Source organism: Lathamus discolor, chromosome 21 (assembly GCF_037157495.1).
Source record: "Lathamus discolor isolate bLatDis1 chromosome 21, bLatDis1.hap1, whole genome shotgun sequence".
Taxonomy (NCBI): Eukaryota; Metazoa; Chordata; class Aves; order Psittaciformes; family Psittacidae; genus Lathamus; species Lathamus discolor.
In genome coordinates this window covers 2,785,681-2,804,036 of record NC_088904.1, presented here as the reverse complement: position 1 = coordinate 2,804,036, position 18,356 = coordinate 2,785,681, and the positions used below count along the sequence as shown (strand labels likewise).

The window sequence follows — 18,356 nt, the reverse complement described above, 5'->3', positions numbered from 1 at the left end:
ACCGGCACCGGCAGCGCCCTCCTAGGGGCGGGCAGCGCCGAGCACCCCCCCAAAGTGCCAGAGCCGAGTCCCCCCCCAAGCCCGGGGCGAGCGGACCCCGCGCAGCGCCCGTGGGCAGCGCCGAGCACCGGCCCGGTGGCAGCGGTGGGGACAGGGGGGGACGAAGAGGAGAGGAGGAGGAGGAGGAGGAGGAAGGGCAGGAGGTGGGGCTGGAAGTGAAACCGATTTGGGGGGGGCGGAGCGGGCTCGTCATGTGAACGGCCGCATGCTCGGGCAGAAGTGGGTCAGCGGCGCGGCGGAGGGGCAGGTGCCAGAGCCGCCCGGTGCCTCCCGGTGCCTCCCGGTGCCCCCCCCCGCCCCGGTGCCGCCGCTCCCCGCCCCGCCGCAGGGACCCCCGGTGCCGCCCCATGCGCCCCCCGGCGCGGTCCTGAGCGCCGCTGGCCACGATGCGAGGTGAGTGCGGGGAGAGCGGGGGGCGGCTGCGGGGAGGCAGCGGCAAAAGTTGGCCCCGGTGGGGCACGGGGGGGACCCGCAGCAGCCCCGCCGCGGACAGGGGGGGACCCGCAGCAGCCCCGCCGGGTTCTGTCCCGCTCCCCCCTTCATTAGGAATAAAATTGTTTGTTTTGCTTCGCTTTCCGACGCCGGCTTAAACCCGCTCTTAAGCTTTTCCTCGCACTAAACCCCTTAATCTCCTCTCCAATATGTTGCTCCCACCAGGGCTGGATTTATGGTTGTTTTTTTTCCCCCTTTTCCCCCTTCCCGCTGCTTTGGGGGTGGTTTGGGGCCGGGCCGGTGCCGCCGGAGAGAGAGGGGAAAACCAGCCGCGATTTTGGGTGCCCCTTGTCCAGGGAAAGGGGCGAGTGGCGCCGCTGCCTGCCCGGATTCAGCCCTTCTGATAAAGACGATTCCTACTTTTCATCCCTCCGCTTTGCAAAGCAGGCGGTTGGCAGGAGGATGGAGGGAGGAAGGCTCCGGCGGGATGATCCACCGGGCCCGCTGATGGTGACGCAGTGGTGGCCGGACCCAGCGCATCCCGTGCCTGTTCCTGGTGGAGCTGCTGGGAGCACGGCTGGGACCTCGCACCCCAGGGTGGGATTTCCATCCCTGTTTTCCACCGTCACCCACCATGGCCGAGCCCTCCACCCCACCCGTTTCTGCACCTCCTTAGGTGTATTTTGGGGGTGCGTGTGCGTAAATGGCACGTTTTGGGGGTTGTATGTACTACGATGTACGTCTTGAAGCTCCTCATAGGGGGTTTCCTCCCTCCTGGTGCGGCTGTGGGTGCTGCGACTCTGCCACCCACCACACTCCCATGTCATGGTGGTGCCAGGGTAAGGGGAGCCCCCAGATCCCCTTCCCACCCCATGACATCCCGGGATTTCACCTTTATTAGTATGGAGGGCAGCATTAACGCCTGCCTGATGGACAGCACTGGCTCCTATGTAGCACTTAAGGCAGCCAGCACCGGGTTTAATTAGCAGCTGGGTGAACTTTTCCTTTCTTTATATAGATGTCTTTCCTCCCCCCCAAATTCCTGCTAGTTGCCCCAAATTAAGCCCCCCCTGCCCCGATTTCACACCATTTCCCCCCTTCAGGTGTTTTTCCCGCAGTCCTGCCTGGCGCAGGGTCCCCATCTCTCGCCCAAGTGCCACATTTGGCAACGATGCCCAAATGGGTTCAATCTTCGTTTTCTCCCCCCCCTCAAAGGGCCACTGCTCTGCCCCTTTCCCCGGGGACCACAGCAGCTCCTTGCTCTTGTCCTTCCCCGCACGGCGGCTGCGCCAGGGCCGGGCGAGAGGCTTTGCCTTGTATAATCCTATAGGGTTTCCAGCCCTCCCGCTCGCTTGTTTTGCAAGCGGCGTGGCTCGGAGCGTGCGGTGGCTCGGCTGCCTTCCCGACTTGTCCTAGTGACCTAGATCTGTCATTGGAAAAATCAGAGAGGGTGGAGGAGGAGCTTCCCTGCCCGTTTCGGTAGCGTGCACACGCTGGCGCGGGCGAGGATGCCCGGCACGACGACGGCTGCATCCGTCCTGGGTACCATGGGATGGGGATGTCCATGCCCTTCATCTCCCAAAAAGAAGATTGGAGGAGAAAGGTGGCCGCCGGCAGCGTGGCGTCCTGTGGGATCCAGGTAGCATTTGGGATCCTTGACCCCGATAACCCTGGGGAGCAGCAGCACATGAAAGGGGAGAGCAAAGCGATGGGGAGATGTTGGTCCCTTCCTCACGGGTTCACCCTGCAGCTTGGCCACGGCTATGCTGGCAGCATCCCTGCCTGTCCCTCCTCCCTGTCACGTTTAACTTTGAACTTGGCAGTGGCTATTTAAAGAGCTGCTGATGTCTCAATCACACTTGGTTTATTGGATGTGGTGAGCAGAGCCCCTCTTAGTGCCTTTATTTAGCCCCATGGAGATAATTCCCCCTGATGCAGCTGCGGAGCTGGAGGTTTCTCCCACCCATCCCAGTTTCTGCGCACTCCGCGCTGATGGCAGGTCCCCATCCCCACCACTGCACCTTTGCCTCCTGTGCCAGCCAATGTGCAGAGGGCTGCATCCTGCACCGGTGGCCTTGGTGCAGTGATGTGCGGCGGGTGAGGCCACGAACCAGCGCAGGCCAGGGCAGGAGCAAGGTGGCCATGCGGACCCCCATTGCCTGCTGCTTGGGGTGAGCTGCTTGCTGTGATTTCCACTGCACCACAGGACAGGAAACAAACGGCTCCTTGGGGGTGGCTGTGAAGCCATCGGCTGCGTGGCCATGGGGTCACCGGGGCAGGGAGTGAGCGGCTGAGCCCGAAGCTTCCAGGAAATCTGTGCTAATCTATGAAGGAACCGGTTCCCACGTCCAGCATCACCCAGCGCGGGGCTGCACTTGGGTAATTCCCATTTTCCTTATGGCCCGCACAGCCCCGGTGCTGCCGGTGCCTCTGGAGCCGGAGCTTTGGCTGCAAACAGCCCCAGCCCAGCTGGGGTTACCCACAGGGTGCATGGATGGGGATGGGATTTGCTAGCTTTGACTGCGGAATGCTGGGGTGCTGGGGGACCCCAGGGTGCTACAAGTGCGGGAGCCTGTTTAAAAGCAAACCCAGCAGCAGATGTAAAGGGATGATCATTCCCTTTATTCACTTACTCATCCCTTCTGCACCTCCTTTACCCCACGGCCAACCATTCCCGAAATACAACGGTGCCTAATCGCTGTGGGGAAGCACAGAGGCTCCTGGGGGTGGGTGCAGTGGGGACAGCAACCAGGGCAGAGGTTGCTGCAGTGGATGAGGGAGCAGAGCTGGGTTTTGGGGCAGGGATGGAGATGTGGGATGGCATCGTGGGTCCCTACATGTCCCTGTGCAGCCTGGACCCATCCTCCTCCCCCTGCTCTGGGTGCGCGGGTGGGGATGCTGAGCCAGAGGGGACAGGATGGTGGTGATGGAGCATCAGAGCATCGCCGTGCCCTGGCTGAGGCTGGGGGCTGAGGGAGGGCTGCGGGGCTGCTGTTAATTACCGGAGGTGCCCGTCCTGCAGCATCGATCGCGGCAGCGGGATGGGGCACAGACCTACTTTCCCAGCAGGTTCACTGGGTAATGAGCCAGGGCAATGGGGAAGCTGCCGGCCCCACTCTGACCATGGCAGCTGAGGGGGGATTTGAGGCAGGGATGGCCACAGAGCCCCCTCCAAAACACCCAGAGCGGGGCTCCCCAGCACGGGGCACCAGGGGCCAGGGCATGGGTTTGTTCCAGTGGCTGTATCCTGACCCCAGCCCCATGGGTTGCAGGGGGTGTGCGCTCTCGGGGGTCCGTGCAGAGGCTTTGCAGGGACCTGCTGGTGCCCCCCACCGTGTTTTCCATCCCGCAGGAGTCCTCCCCCCTCAGCCAAGGGACACCCAGTCCCCACTGTGTTGGCTGGAGTCAGGGGCAGCTCCTCGCAGCAGTGGGGTTGCAGCACATCCCTGGGCTCGGTAGGGTGCTGAGGGCTTTGGGGTGACCCCCCTCAGCAGTGAGATCATGCAGCCGAGGGGAAGGATAGGGAGGAGGAGGAAGATGGGGCCGCCCATGGCTGCTGCACCACAAAGGGAGGGTCCAGAGCCCCGTGGTCACATCGGGCAGGGCCTGTCATGTTTTGGGGTGTAAGAGGATGTGGAGGTGATGGAGAGGAGGGTGTTTGTCATAGGAGACAAAGGGGTGGGAGGGGACCTGGGGGACCATACAGGGATGGACCTGCATCCTCCACAGAGACCCACAGCAAATGGTGTCCCCAGGCTGAGGCATCACCCCAAAAATGCCCCAAAGGCCCCAGCCCCAGGGCAGGAGGTCAGGATGCAGCTGCGGCTCCATCCCGGTGTGGCCACGGGAAGGGTTAACGGCTGCGGTGTTACACAAGCGCATGGGGCCACGGGCAGAAAGTGTGTCAGTGGGACAGGATGGCTCCAGCCACAGGGCCACCGGACCAGGGGCCGGTTGTCACCATCACAGCCGAGCCGGTGGCTGGACGGTGCCACGGTGCCACTTACATAAGGGCCAGGAGTTGGGCAAGAAGTGTTTACGGTGGGAGGAGAGCAAATACCGCGGCCGGGACAATTTAATTGCCGGCTGAAGATGGGAGTTTATTCCTTTTAACCCTTTGCTTTTATTCCCTGCTCCCCTGCTTTAGCCCAGCTCCAGTGGGGAAACTGAGGCAGAGTGGGGAGAGCTGTGCCTGGTGTGTGGGGTTTGCTGCCATGTGAGACCATGGTGAGATTTAGGGGATGTGGAGGCCACCCCACCGGCACCCACATCCCTCCCTGTGCTGCTGGGTTTGCCTAAGGGTGGTGTTTGGCCACCCCAGGGGCCATGTGGCCATGGCATGAGGGGACAGAGGGAGCTGGCACCGTGATTCACCCAGTGCTTGCAAACAGAACGTCAATGAAACGCTGTTCTGGGCTGTAATTGCCACCGCGCCGGGGTTACGGCCGCAGCCCCACGGCAGTTATTTGGGGCGAACGTCTTAGGAGCGGGTCAGGTGCCGCTGGCAGCACAGTGTGTAATTAGCAGGATGCTAATTAGAGCCCCAAAGGCTGCGGGCACCCAGCAAGCAGCAGGGGCTTGTCCTTCACAGCACCCAGGGGTGATGCTCAGCTCCGGAGGAGCTAGAACAGCATCACCCCCTGTACCCTGAGCTCTGCCGCGCTGGATACAGGGGGCTCTTAGGGGTGTCCCCTCTGCCTGGACCAGGGGTATGGTGACAGCATTGGCATCGTTGTGAGCTGGCGAGCGGGTTTTGGGGTCTGTGCTCATTGGGTGCCGTGGGTGCCAGGGCCACGCTGGCTCCGGGTGCTGTGCGGGCGCGTGGTGCCGGTAATTGCGGGGTCCGGCAGTATCGGCCGCGGGCGTGAGGGTGCGGTGTCACCGCGGTGCCTCACCCGCGCCTGCAATTAGATTGCATAAGGAACCGACGCCGCTTCCTGCTGGGGGTGGCACCGGCACCAGCATCACCCAGTGCCCCCCGATGTGCCACCGCCTCCAGCCCATCCCCGGCTGCTGGGGTGCGCGGTGGTCACCGTGGTTTGCGGGTTGCACCCCCCTGCAGTGGCAGAGGGTGGCAGGGAGCTGGGGGGGTCCCTCAGCCATCAGAGCTGGGTGGTGAGATGGGGGTGGCCACGCATCGCCCTCCTGGTGCCTCCCAAAGGGCTGACCCTGGGCTGCAATGCCGGTGCAGTTGGGCGTGCTGGGACTGGTGTGGCTGTGGTGATGCCCTGGCCATCCCTCCTCACCGTGGGGGGGGTCACCTCTGCTGCCCCAGGCCCAAAACTACAGCAGAGGTGAGGCAGAGGAGGGACAGGGTGGGATGTGACTCCCTTGGGCTGCGGAGGGACAGAACACAGTCCTGGGAGGAGCCCAGCTTGGCAGCCTGAGGAGGAAGGGGTGAACCCCAAAATCACCCAGTGCATTTGGGGCAGGAGCTGAGCAGTGATGGAGGAGGGATCCATCCCTCTGCTTGCACCCAGACTTGGGATGAGTCCTTCCCCCATATGGCTGGGGGACCGACGGCAGCCACTGCACAGCGAGGCTTGGGTGAGCCAGCCCAGCCTCCTTGAGCAGCCAGGGCTTCTCTTTCGCAGCTCCTAGGGGTGATGGTTGGCTCCAGAGCCCGGGAGGGACCCCAGGGCACAGCCGGGTGCAGGCGGTGCTGGCCCGCAGCAGCAACCCCCAAACCATGACCAGAACCGGTCATTCCCAGGGGAGAAGAGAGGCAGAAGGGAATTACCCGAGCTGAGGATTTGCACAGGCCCAGGAGATTTGAAACAACCATAATCTGGCTGCGGGGGTTATTTTGGCGTGGCTGCCCAGCACCCTCGAAAGCGATGCCAGGATGAGCCCGGCTGGCGCTGGAGCAGGGATTAGAGGGTGCAGAGATGCTGAGAGGCACGTACGAGTCCCGGGGGTGCCCCATACCCCCCCAACCCAACCCCCCCCCCCCCGGTGTGTGTGGGGCGGGCAGAGGCAGCCCAGATCTGGGGCAGCTGGAAAATGAGGAGGACGAAGCCTATTAGCAGCTCAGTGCCAGCGAAGCAGAAGCGGGAGGGAAGCGGATTTGCGGGGGGAAGGGGACCGGGACCTTGAGCTGGTGATGGCTGCATCAGTGCTGGGTTTAGGAGGAGCTGGCAGGGGGGCAACGGGGCCCCTGGACCCTCTGCTTGGGTCAGACCTCTATGAGGAGAGCCATGGGATGGTGCCTGTGCCAAGGATGTCCCTGTCCTGGGTGCCCCACAGTGTGCTCACACTGAAAAATAAGGGGAATGATTCCAAAACAGGGTCCCGGGCAGAATGGTCCCCAAACACCCTTGTAGATCAAAAGGCTTTTCTACCTGTCTCTTGCTGGAGAGGATGATGGAGCAGGCGGGGGAACCCCACACCCTGTGAAGGGTCTCTCTGATGCCCAAGCATCCTTGCGGGAAGGGCTGAGCTGCAGCAGTTCCGGCTCTCGTGCCTCAGTTTCCCCCCCCCCCGGCATCTCCCTCCCTCAGCTCAGTGGTGACCGTCATTAACCCCGTGGTTTCCCCTCCTTTTCCCCTCCGCCGCAGCCCAAATCGAGGTGATCCCGTGCAAGATCTGCGGAGACAAATCCTCAGGGATCCACTATGGCGTTATCACCTGCGAAGGCTGCAAGGTGAGCGCGGGGCTGCCCGGAGATGGGAGCCTTCGGGTGCGCGGCCGCGGGGTTGGTGCCTCGCCGGGCGCTTTGCCAACACATCCCTGTCCTGTGCAGGGATTTTTCCGGAGGAGCCAGCAGAACAACGCCAGCTACTCCTGCTCCCGGCAGCGGAACTGCCTGATCGACCGCACCAACCGCAACCGCTGCCAGCACTGCCGCCTGCAGAAATGCCTGGCGCTCGGCATGTCCCGCGATGGTGAGTCCTGCCCCAGCGCCTTCTCCCTCCTCCTTGTTGTAGTGCGGTGGGGCTGGGCTCTGCTCCCGAGGAACAAGGGATGGGACGAGAGGAACCGGCCTCAAGCTGCACCAGGGCAGGTTTAGATGGAGCTGAGGAACAATTCCTGCCCCAGAGGGTGCTCAGCATTGGAACAGGCTGCCCAGGGCAGGGCTGCAGGCACCGGCCCTGCGAGTGCTCACACCCCGTGGATTCGAGGCCTCAGTGCCAGGGGTTAACACTGGTGCTGGCACAGGGTGCCCAGAGAAGCTGTGGCTGCCCCATCCCTGGCAGTGCTCAAGGCCAGGTTGGACACAGGGGCTTGGAGCAAGCTGCTCCAGTGGAAGGGGTCCCTGCCCGTGGCAGGGGTTGGAGCTGGAGGAGCTTTAAGGTCCATTGAACCCAAACCATTCCATGATTCTGTGAGTCTATGGAACCATGCACTCCTCCGGGAGCCAGGACCCATCCCACGGCAGGGGGGTGGTCCCGGCTGATGCTCTGCAGGGTGGAAGCCGCCCTGACGCTGCTCTCTCCCCCCGGCAGCGGTGAAGTTCGGCCGCATGTCGAAGAAGCAGCGGGACAGCCTCTACGCCGAGGTGCAGAAGCATCAGCAGAGCCAGGAGCAGAGCGGTGGCACCAAGGATGAGCCTGAGCCTCTGAGCCGCGTCTACACCACCAGTGTCAGCAGCGGGCTCTCGGACCTGGACGACATCTCCACGCTGTCGGACGGGCTCCTCTTCGACTTCCCCCTCACCCCCGATGGCAGCAGCACCTACTACAACCTCGACCTGCTCGCCTCGGCGCAGCCCTCTCCCGACCAGTCCAGCCTGGATGTGGCCGATGCCACGCTCATCAAGCAGGAGTCCATCTACGAGCTGATGCTGGAGCCAGCCCTGTTCGCGCACGGCGCACTGGAGGGTGCTCAGCTGGCTGCTGACATCTCCGTCCTCGAGATCGGTGAGTGCTGGTGTGCGATACCGGGCACGCCTGGGGCGTGCAGCCCTGGGCATGGTGCTGGCTGCAGCCCCGGGCACCTTGCAGTATGAATGCAGCCGTGGGTGCCCACATTGTGCTGGGCACACTCACAACAAGCGACCGACCCAGCCCCGAGCACATCCCTCCTCCAGGCTGAGCACTGATGGAGCTCAGCACAGTGAAGCTCCCCCTGAGCGTGCCTTGGGATCAGCCCCGTCTGCCCTCATATCCCCGTGACACCACGCATGAGCCCCTCCAGCCCCAGCAGCTCCCATAAGGAGACCCAAGAGAGGACGGGGTTAGGGTGTGAGGCTGGGGTGTCCCCGGGGCTCACCCCGCACTGCCCTCACCTTGCAGACCGCGTGGCCCAGAACGTGGTGAAGTCCCACCTGGAGACGTGCCAGTACACAACAGAGGAGCTCAAGCGCCTGGCGTGGAGCCTCTACTCCCCCGAGGAGGTCCGTGCTCTGCAGAGCAAGGTGAGCACTGCTCTGCGGCCCCCACGGCTCCCCAGCGCTGCTGCAGCCCCCAGCAAGGGCCACTGCGGTCCCCCGGTGCTGTGCTGAGGCAGGGGGGAGGCTGGGGAGGATGAGGAGGGTCAATCGCTGCTCGAGGAGCTGCCGAAGCCCAGTACTGGGAGGTGGATGCGGTGGCAGCCACATCCTGGGTGTCCTCATGCCAGCACCCACCATGGATGGCATGGGTCCCTTCCCTGCCCTGTGCAGTGGGATGGGGGGGCAGTGGATGGGGTGATGGAGCCCTAAGGGCTGTGCCCGCTGTCCGGCAGAGCTGTGAGGCCATGTGGCAGCAGTGCTCGCTGCAGATCTCCAACGCCATCCAGTACGTGGTGGAGTTCGCCAAGCGCATCGATGGCTTCATGGAGCTCTGCCAGAACGACCAAATCATCCTCCTGAAAGCCGGTAAGAGCAGGGCCCCGGCCATGCCCCTCTTGTGTCCCTGCCAGACCCCTCATGACCCCAACACCTCTCCCAAGCAGCAGCCACGGTGCCAAAGGCACATCATAGAATCATCATAGAATGGTTTATGTTGGAAGGGCCTTAAAGCTCCTCCAGCTCCAACCCCTGCCACGGGCAGGGACCCCTTCCACTGGACCAGCTTGCTCCAAGCCCCTGTGTCCAACCTGGCCTTGAGCACTGCCAGGGATGGGGCAGCCACAGCTTCTCTGGGCACCCTGTGCCAGCGCCTCAGCACCCTCCCAGGGAAGAGCTTCTGCCTAAGAGCTCAGCTCAGTCTCCCCTCGGGCAGGTTCAAGCCATTCCCCTTGGCCTGTCCCTACAGGCCCTTGTCCCAAGCCCCTCTCCAGGTTTCCTGCAGCCCGTTCAGGCACTAGAAGGATATGTATATCCCATCTTTCCTCTTGGCTAGTGCTTTCCTTTCAGGATCCCTGGTTGCCTCCAGGCTCAACATCAGTGCTTGGGGAGCAGGAACTGGGCTAGAAGGAGTTGAAGGTCGTGTTTAAAGGTGATGGGATAGAGAGGGATGTGGGGAATGGCCACTCCAGGCAGAGTCTTTTCTCCATGGGCACCCTCAAGTAAATGTCCCTCAGAACCTGGGATGGAAATGAGCACAGCTGGTTTCCCACCAGGAAACGTGCCGGGAGGGGAAGAGGAAAGGATTGCCCTCTTGTCCTGTCAAGAGACTGGGAAGAGGAAGACAACAGCAGTGCACACCCGTGTCCCCCTGGTCTGCCTGGCGAGGGGGCTCGATGTGCAAAAGCCCCCAGATGCCTAAAACAATGGGAACCCTCCTAGCTCCTAAACGTTGAGGGCTGGGGAGCTAAGAGCAGAGGGAGACGTGCTAGCATCCTGGCAGGGTGCTGTGTCCCAAAGCCAGAGCTGGCTGTGCCCGACACGCTGGAGTTTAACTCGTTCTTTCCTTTCTCCCTTCTATTTTCTTTTCATGTCTTTTGTTTCCACCCTCTCCCCTCTCGGTGCTCCACCACGACCTCGATGGATCTCTGTGGCCGGCTGCAAATGATGGATCCTCTTTCCCTTTGGTGAAATATTGGGGTCACAATTGGAAACTTAAACATAAAAAAACCAACCCCGAAAACCAACCCCCCCCAACTGGGATACATTGGAAATCATCATTCTGCTCTTGGGAATGAACAATCTGGACTTCCAACCTGCCCTGTGGGCTTTCTTCTGCCTTATATTTGGTCCTGGGATAACGGAAACCCCTGCCCTGCCCTTGTCTGCGCTCTCTCTGCCTATGTCAGGTTGCCTCGAGGTGCTCCTGATCCGCATGATCCGCGCGTTCAACCCCTTGAACAACACCGTGCTCTTCGAGGGGAAGTTTGGCGGCATGCAGATGTTCAAGTCCCTCGGTAAGAGCCTCTCAGGGCTCTCCTCCCCTCTTCCTCTCCTTCTGACACCCAGACAGGGCTGGCCGAAAAGCAGCATCCCCATGGCTGGGCGGGTGAGCAGGAGCGGGTGAGACCCTGCTGCATTTGCCCCCCGTCCCGTTGGGATCGGGTTGATGTGCACGGCGGTTGGGACGCCCTGGTTTGAAGCCCCGCGATGCTGGGGACCCCCCTTCACCCATCTCATCTTCCGAAAGCTTTCCGAGCCTCGGGTGCTGCCGGGGGTGACGTCCCCCTCTTCCCTGCTGTCCCCCATCAGGCTGTGACGACCTCATCGGTGCTGTCTTTGAGCTGGGGAGGACCCTGTGCCGCCTGCAGCTATCAGATGAGGAGCTCGCCCTCTTCACCGCCGCCGTCCTGCTCTCCCCGGGTATGCGGGGACACTGCAGCCGGGGAGGGGGGTGCCTCATGCTAAAGCTGGGGAGAGAGCACCCATACATCTCAGTGCTGCTTCCTTGGTGGGTGACTTAAGGGAAGTCACCCACCGGGGGGAGACCCCCGTGGTGTTTCTGACCTGCCATCTCCTGCAGATCGCCCCTGGCTGACCGAGTCCAAGAAGGTGCAGAAGCTCCAGGACAAGATCTACGTGGCCCTGCAGCACGAGATCCAGAAGAAACACTCCGCTGAGGACAAGCTCTCGAAGGTAGTGGTGATGCCTGCATGGAGCCAAGCTGGGGCAATGGGACAGGTCTCAAGTGGTGGAGGTGGCTGTGCTGCAGCTCCTGAGCCACGTGTGGGTGTTTTGGGGCAGCGAGCCCTGGGACCTATGGAAGGAGGAGAATTTCCCTTTCCACAGACCATGCATCTCCGTTGCAGTGCAGGCAGAGGCATCCTCACCACAGGCAGCCCGGTGCCACTGAACCTGGCAGTGTGTCGGGCAGTGGGTGTTTGGAGCAAAAGGAGCCAGTTCAGGAATGCTTTGGGCAGGATGGAGCTGGGATGGGGAGCGGGACGTTGGGGGCTCCTTGGGTTTGGTTGTCCTGCAGAAAGACGTGGGTTTGGAGGCAAAGCCACATCGCTGCCAGGCTGCTCAATGGTGGAAGTTGTCCACAGTGCCAGTGGTCCCCAAACCCACCTGCTTGTCCCCAAGGGAAAGGGTCTTAACCAGGAACCCCCCGGTCACCAGCTCCTCCTTTCCCTGCAGATGGTTTCCAAGCTGCCCTTGATGAAGACCATTTGCAACCTGCACTTGGACAAGCTGGAGTTTTTCCGTCTTCTGCACCCGGAGACTGCCATGAACTTCCCACCCCTCTATAAGGAGGTCTTCAACTCGGAGCTTCAGTACAGTGACCCACGGGAGAGCTAAAGCCGGGAGCCACCGGCCCTCTTCGAGTTCCCCAAAATTTGGAAGCAAACTAAACTTCAGAGGTTTGGGGAAGTTTATCTAAATCAAATAATCGAACTCAAGAGAACCCCGGGGGCTGGGGTATATCCCAGCCCCGTTTCCTCGCTGTGGATTGCAATAGCTCTTGAATGTAAAGCACCTTGAAGGAAAAAGCAAACAGACTTTGCCATACCAGTGAAATGAATGTGAAATCCCTGCTCGGGAGGGGAGATGCTCCTGGCAGTGGTAAGGGACCGACTCCTCCGGGCAGCACAGGAGGAGGGAGCGCGCGCCGCCGCGCTCGCGGCACGGCCCTGCCCGCTGTCCTGGCTGCTTTCTCCACCCCTGGGTTTTATTTTTTACTTTTAATTATTGTTTTTATTTTATATTTTTATTACCCAAACGCAAGGCGTGGGATAAAGAAGGGGCAACGCAGACCTGGCTGGCTGGGAGTGAGCCAGGTCGCTGGTGGCAGCTTTGGGCTCCCAGCTGGAGCCAAGGAGAGGGGGAAGGCAGAGCCTTTGCTTTATTCCTTCTCCCATGGGTGCAACGAGCCCATAGGACATGGGGTGACCTCAGGAGCTTGAGTGAGAAGGATCCGGCTGTGGCTCAGGGTGGGATTTAGCACAGGATTTTCCCATGGAGGAGGCTGGTTCAAGGGAAACGAGCTCTGCAGATCTCCGTGCCCTCCGTCGCAGCATTCTCCCAAATGCGCATCCAGCTGGTGCTTGGAGCTGATCTGTGATCCTGCACATCCACCTGCCTCCTGCCACCTTTCTGCATCCCAAGTGCTTTCTGAGGAGGGGCTTTGCCCTTGGGACTGTGGCCAAACCCCAGCTCCTGGCTGCTGCACCCGGGAGGCAGCTGCGGGCAGTGGTGCAGGCACAGGGGCTCGCTGCCTGACTGCGCACCGTAGCAGGCAGGGGCTCTGTTGGTGCTGGCCCCTGTGTGTAGTTCTCTCATTGAGACCCACAGCTCAGCACCCAGAGGAGGTTTTGTGGCCTTTCCTCTGCCCAGCCCACAGCCACGTCCCCAGTTCCCACGCTGGGACCATTGGAAGCATGGCCATGGCTGCTGCTGCAGGTTGAGTTGGACTCAGGCTCTCACTCCAAGGAGCTCTGTTACGCTGGGGTTTGTTCTCTGTTTAGCAGACCTGGGAGCTTTTTAGGGGGAGAAACTGCCCCATTGGGGTCAACAGGAAGCGAAAGGTCCTTATTCCTTCCCTGGTGTGGTCAGGACCTGCTGCTCTGAGCTTGGGAGGCTCAGAAGGTGAAGAAGGGATGGATTCATGAGGTGATGCTGTGATAGCCCTCAGTCGGCAGGGACACCTGATGGACTCCATAGCCAGGCTCTGCACATGGTTTTTCTGTCCCTGTTCCTCCTACAGCAAATGCCAAAAGCTACAGGGAAAGAACCTGCTCCGAGGCAGCCCCAGTTTCTGCTGACAAAGGGCTAAAATCCCAAGCCCCATCCCTGCTTCGTGCTGATTCCTCGTGTGTCCAACCCTGTCCTCTGGCAGCTCGGATCATCTCCAAGTGTGAGCCGAAGACCTTCAACTCCATAATTGCATCCCTTAAACTAAGCGAGCAGCTTTCTTAGCCATGTAGGGGATATTCATGTTTTCAGTTTAAAGACCTGTGGAAAACCATGGACTGACCTTAACCAGGAAAGGCTCACCAGGAAACCGATGGGATTTTTGCTTTGGTATAAGGCAGAGAAAACTTAGGGACCGTGCTATTCCCTGGCAGCTGCCACCCGCCACATACAGCCCTGTGTTTTCTGGTTTTGCTAACCACCATCTGAACTGCTTCTCAGAGCATATTAGAGTTGGTCAGCCTTGTTTCTCCTCCCAAAGGCATTGGAGCCCAGGTCCCTGGTGAAGGCTGCTGATGCTGAGTGCCAATGTGTTGTTCTCCAGTGCAGTGTTTGCCGGGGTGGGGATGCACCGTGCTTGTTTCCTGCCCTCTTGGATCCTAAAGGCTTGGACAGAAGTGAGAGGTCAGCACTGCCTTGTTCATCTAGAGGGTTGTGCCTTTTCCTGAAGCATCATTTCTGACAGCATCGTTCGCTTCCTGGCTCCTCTCTGCAGGGCAAAGCACTCAAGAAAACCGATGTGCTTTGAGGAAGGGGCTCTTGTTTCTGCAGGACAGCAGCAGTCCCTTGGAGGAAACAGCCTCAGGTGGTTTGAAATGCTTTGGGAGGGGGGGAAGCACACACCTTTATTTATGTCCTCAGCATTCGTCAGCCAACATGCACCAATGGTCAATGTCACTGTTCTCATTTCATCTGGTAAAGAAATCAAGAAAGCACCTTAAATCGGGAAAAGACGGAGCCTTTGCCACAGCATCCATCTCATGGGAGAGATTCTGGATTCTGAGCAATACGGGATTCCTGTGGGGAATCTCGGGAAGACGCAAAGCATTGAACGTGTGTAACTCAACCTGCCAAACTGTGGGAACCTGCACTTTGAAGTTCTCTTTATAGGAACTGACTTGTCTCCTGCCTGGGATGGGTGGCACACGTTGGAAGGGGTGACAGGGACCCCTGTAGCACCTCTGGGGCTGCAGCCCCTGCTTTCAGCCACGGTGGCTGTGCCAAGGTCCCCCACGCTCCCCCTGTGCCACCGAGAGCAGTGGCTCAGCTGAGGCAGGCATCGAGCTTGTAGGGAAAGAGCAAATGGAAAACCCTGGGTAGAAATGCCTGGAAAAGGGAGATTTCCGCTCTCCCTGCACCAGAGCTGCGTGGGGCTGGGGGAGATGATGGATGGGAGCCCCCAGACCCCCAGCTTCAGGTCCTTGGTGTCTCGGGGTCGTTGCCATCCCACTGACCTTTGCTGTCCGGTGGTTCCTGTGAGCAGGGCAGCCTCAGCGCGAGGGTATTGCTCTTTTCCAGACGCAGATTCACTTTGTGTTTGTTCGCTCTGGCAGTTTAGCTGAGTGTGCATTTCCACCTCCAGAACCCTCACACTGTGTATAAAAATGGATAAAATATATATATATATATAATATATTCTTGTGAATGTTGGTGCAAAAGAGAAAACTATCTAAACTTTCGGTCGGTTTTATGTTCTTTTTTATCTCTATGAATGAAAGGAAGGAATGGAAACCACTTTTCTTTCCATTCAGCACCCTCCACACGCACCTACCTGTAGATACCAACAGGTTTCCTGGAACTGTTTTTAGATGTAGGCAGATGCTTCTGTTCTCATGGAATGTTCTGTCGTGTAAGATTGTAATTTCTATTTTTTTAAAGAAAAGCAAAGAACTAAATAAAATGTCCTCTTTCAGACCAGTCGGCTTGGAAGGGAGGGCAGGGGAGGGAGAAACGTTTATTTAAGGACAAAGGTGTTGTCTGGATTTTGGATGACATTCAATAAAAAGTAATATAATGTATGGACAAAAAAAAAAAACCCCAACCCTTTCGTTTTGAGGTGTATTCTATAGGTTTATCGATGTGTACTGCACAGAATTCACCGGAATTGAAATAAAGTCTGTTTTAGCAGGTAACAAAATGAATAATGTTGGAAACAGTGACTGGGATTCCAAACTCTAGCAAAGGGTGAGAGTGGTTGGAGCAAGCTGCTCCAGTGGAAGGTGTCCCTGCTTGCGGAAGGGGCTGGAGCTGGATGAGCTTTAAGGTCCCTTCCAACCCAATCCAGGCTGGGATTCTATGGTTATTGGTTCACTTAAAGGCAGACACACGCTGATGTGAGCAGGGGAAGAGGTTGGGTTTGTCTGCTATGGGTGTGCGTTGGGTTCAGAGCCCTTGCAAGCGCTTCCCAACCACTGCTCATCATCCTCCAGCCAGAGCATTCCAAGGGAGACCCAAGATCCAGGAGAGGCTTCATCTTGGAAACCTGCTCAACCAGCACCAAGCACCTGGCTGTGCTGGAGACACATTTCGGGGCAGAGGGTACATGGATTCAAACAGTGCCCAGGCCTAGGAGGGAAGGAAGGAAGATGCACACCCTGGCTAAAAGGATGCTAGGACTGGAATGTGAGGACTCCTCTCCATCAGGATGCAGACAGTTCTAAGGTACCTCTTGGTATTAAGTGTGCAAAGCTCATCCTGATTTCCCTCTGCTTCCCCCCAAAACCTCACCTGGGCGCACACTCCCTATGCAAATCCAGAGCGTCTGAGTCCCTCAACAGCATCAGGATCTGTTGGGAACTGTTTGGAGCTGTGGAGCAGAGCAACAAGAAGGAATCCTTGTACCTGCAGCTGACTTGCAGGGTCAGTAAATCCTCAGCCTCACCTCACCAGCTCCACAGCGGCTGCTGTTCTGCCATTCCCAGGATCAGCACACGTCCTCCTCACGGGTCCCACGTGCAGAGTTTCTATATTGCAGGATAAAACCTGGCTGCTACCAAGAGATGGGAGCAGCAATGAACACGTTTCTCCATGGTAAGTTATTGTTAATAAAATCAATAAAACTCGGGAAATTTTAAAAATCCTTGCCAAAAGCTGCCCCTTAAACCATGCTTGGGGAAAATGAACTTTCCGTTCCAGTGTTAACAGCAGTGGATGAATGGGCTCTGCAGGACCCTGGAACACCAAACACCAAGCGGCGGCAGGATGGGACCACCCGAGTGTGTCTGTCCCACATGGGGCACAGCGGGGACGGGAGCTGCCTCTACTGGGGGGATCTGGGTACCCGATATCCCCGTCCTTGGGTTTTGCCATCCCACTGTCCATCACCTTGCCCTCACTGCCTCATCCCTGCTGCTGGCCACACGCCTCCGGTAGCGCTGGATTTACTGGGGCGGAGTGACCTCTACTGGTTTATAGCTAAAACATTCCCCGCGTGTCTGTGATAATGGAATGGGCTGGAAGGGACCTTAAAGCTCCTCCAGTTCCAACCCCTGCCATGGGCAGGGACCCCTTCCACTGGAGCAGCTTGCTCCAAGCCCCTGTGTCCAACCTGGCCTTGAGCACTGCCAGGGATGGGGCAGCCACAGCTTCTCTGGGCACCCTGTGCCAGCGCCTCAGCACCCTCCCAGGGAAGAGCTTCTGCCTAAGAGCTCAGCTCAGGCTCCCCTCGGGCAGGTTCAAGCCATCCCCCTTGGCCTGTCCCTACAGGCCCTTGTCCCAAGCCCCTCTCCAGTTTTTCTGCAGCCCCTTCAGGCACTGGAGCTGCTCTAAGGTCTCTGTGGATGATGCTTCTCAATGGATGGAGACAGGAGGCCTCCCAAAACATCTGCCCAGCTGGCCCGTACTGCAGCCAGTGCCACTGCCTCTGCCTGTGCTTGATTTGGGGAGCAACCCCCAGCAAAGCTGGGGCTGAACACAAGCAGCGAGCCCCAAGACCTGTATTTTAGGGACACTTTGCAGACTTGAGGGGGTGAAGGCCTCAGCATTTGCTCAAGCATAATGTGATGATCCTCTGAACTGTCGTAAGTAACCCTGGAGCCAAGCCGTGGTGAGAGCTGGCTGCTGTAACGCTGTTGGAGATGGGGCCCGCACGTGGTTCAGGAGCAGCTCGGTGCTGCTGTGTTCTCTGAGGGTGCTGCACCCTGTCCCCAACCCGCTGCGAACCCGGACCACCAGCACGGTGGCAGCAACCCCCCAGCTCTGTGCTTGATGTGAACGGGTACAGAGGGGATGGGGGGATGAGGACCTGTGACCAGCAGGGCAGGGCAGGGATTGTGCCCCTGCACTGGGCACTGGTGAGGCTGCACCTCGAATCCTGTGCTCAGCTCTGGGCCCCTCACTGCAAGAGAGACATTGAGGGGCTGGAGCGGGGCCAGAGAAGGGAATGGAGCTGGTGCAGGGCCTGGAGCCCAAGTGTGATGGGAACGGCTGAGGGACCTGGGGGGTTCAGATGGAGAAGAGAAGGCTCAGGGGGGACCTGATGGCTCCCTACAAGTGCCTGCCAGGAGGATGGAGCCAGGAGGGGCTGGGCTCTGCTCCCGAGGAACAAGGGATGGGACAAGAGGAACCGGCCTCAAGCTGCACCAGGGCAGGTTTAGATGGAGCTGAGGAACAATTCCTGCCCCAGAGGGTGCTCAGGCATTGGAACAGGCTGCCCAGGGCAGGGCTGCAGGCACCGGCCCTGCGAGTGCTCACACCCCGTGGAGACGAGGCCTCAGTGCCATGGGGCAGGGGTGGCCTTGGCAGCGCTGGGAGCGTTGACGCTGTTGAAGGTCCTTTCCCCCGGCTCACCCAGTGACTCTCTGCCCGGCCCCGCGGGTCGCACCTCCTGCCCGTAACAAACCACGTCCCTCCCGGCCGCCGTAGCAGACTCCGCCGCGCCCGTCCCGGCTGTTCCCTCACGTGATGT

The 18,356-nt window shown here is 59.5% G+C and overlaps 1 protein-coding gene and 1 long non-coding RNA gene across 6 annotated transcripts; one reads left to right on the top strand and one right to left on the bottom strand.

Annotated features, from left to right (window-relative positions):
* Positions 1 to 329: 329 nt before the first annotated feature.
* Positions 330 to 15,637, top strand: LOC136003401 (nuclear receptor ROR-beta-like). Its single transcript, XM_065659030.1, has 10 exons — positions 330 to 453; positions 7,050 to 7,135; positions 7,235 to 7,376; positions 7,938 to 8,351; positions 8,727 to 8,848; positions 9,157 to 9,289; positions 10,609 to 10,716; positions 11,012 to 11,122; positions 11,283 to 11,395; positions 11,897 to 15,637. The coding sequence occupies exons 1-10, from the start codon at positions 447 to 449 to the stop codon at positions 12,056 to 12,058; spliced, it is 1,398 nt and encodes a 465-aa protein (XP_065515102.1). The 5' UTR covers positions 330 to 446; the 3' UTR covers positions 12,059 to 15,637.
* LOC136003404 (uncharacterized) lies at positions 12,100 to 18,349 on the bottom strand. 5 transcript variants are annotated; one of them, XR_010608086.1, is made up of 6 exons: positions 18,273 to 18,349; positions 16,332 to 16,436; positions 15,222 to 16,256; positions 14,905 to 15,042; positions 14,294 to 14,362; positions 12,100 to 14,215 (listed from the first exon to the last, which is right to left on the bottom strand). It is a non-coding gene; the product is annotated as an uncharacterized LOC136003404 (long non-coding RNA). The 5 variants fall into 5 exon arrangements; XR_010608082.1 differs by having other exon boundaries at positions 12,100 to 14,362; XR_010608083.1 differs by having other exon boundaries at positions 12,100 to 14,362; positions 16,332 to 16,439; positions 18,273 to 18,347.
* Positions 18,350 to 18,356: the final 7 nt, after the last annotated feature.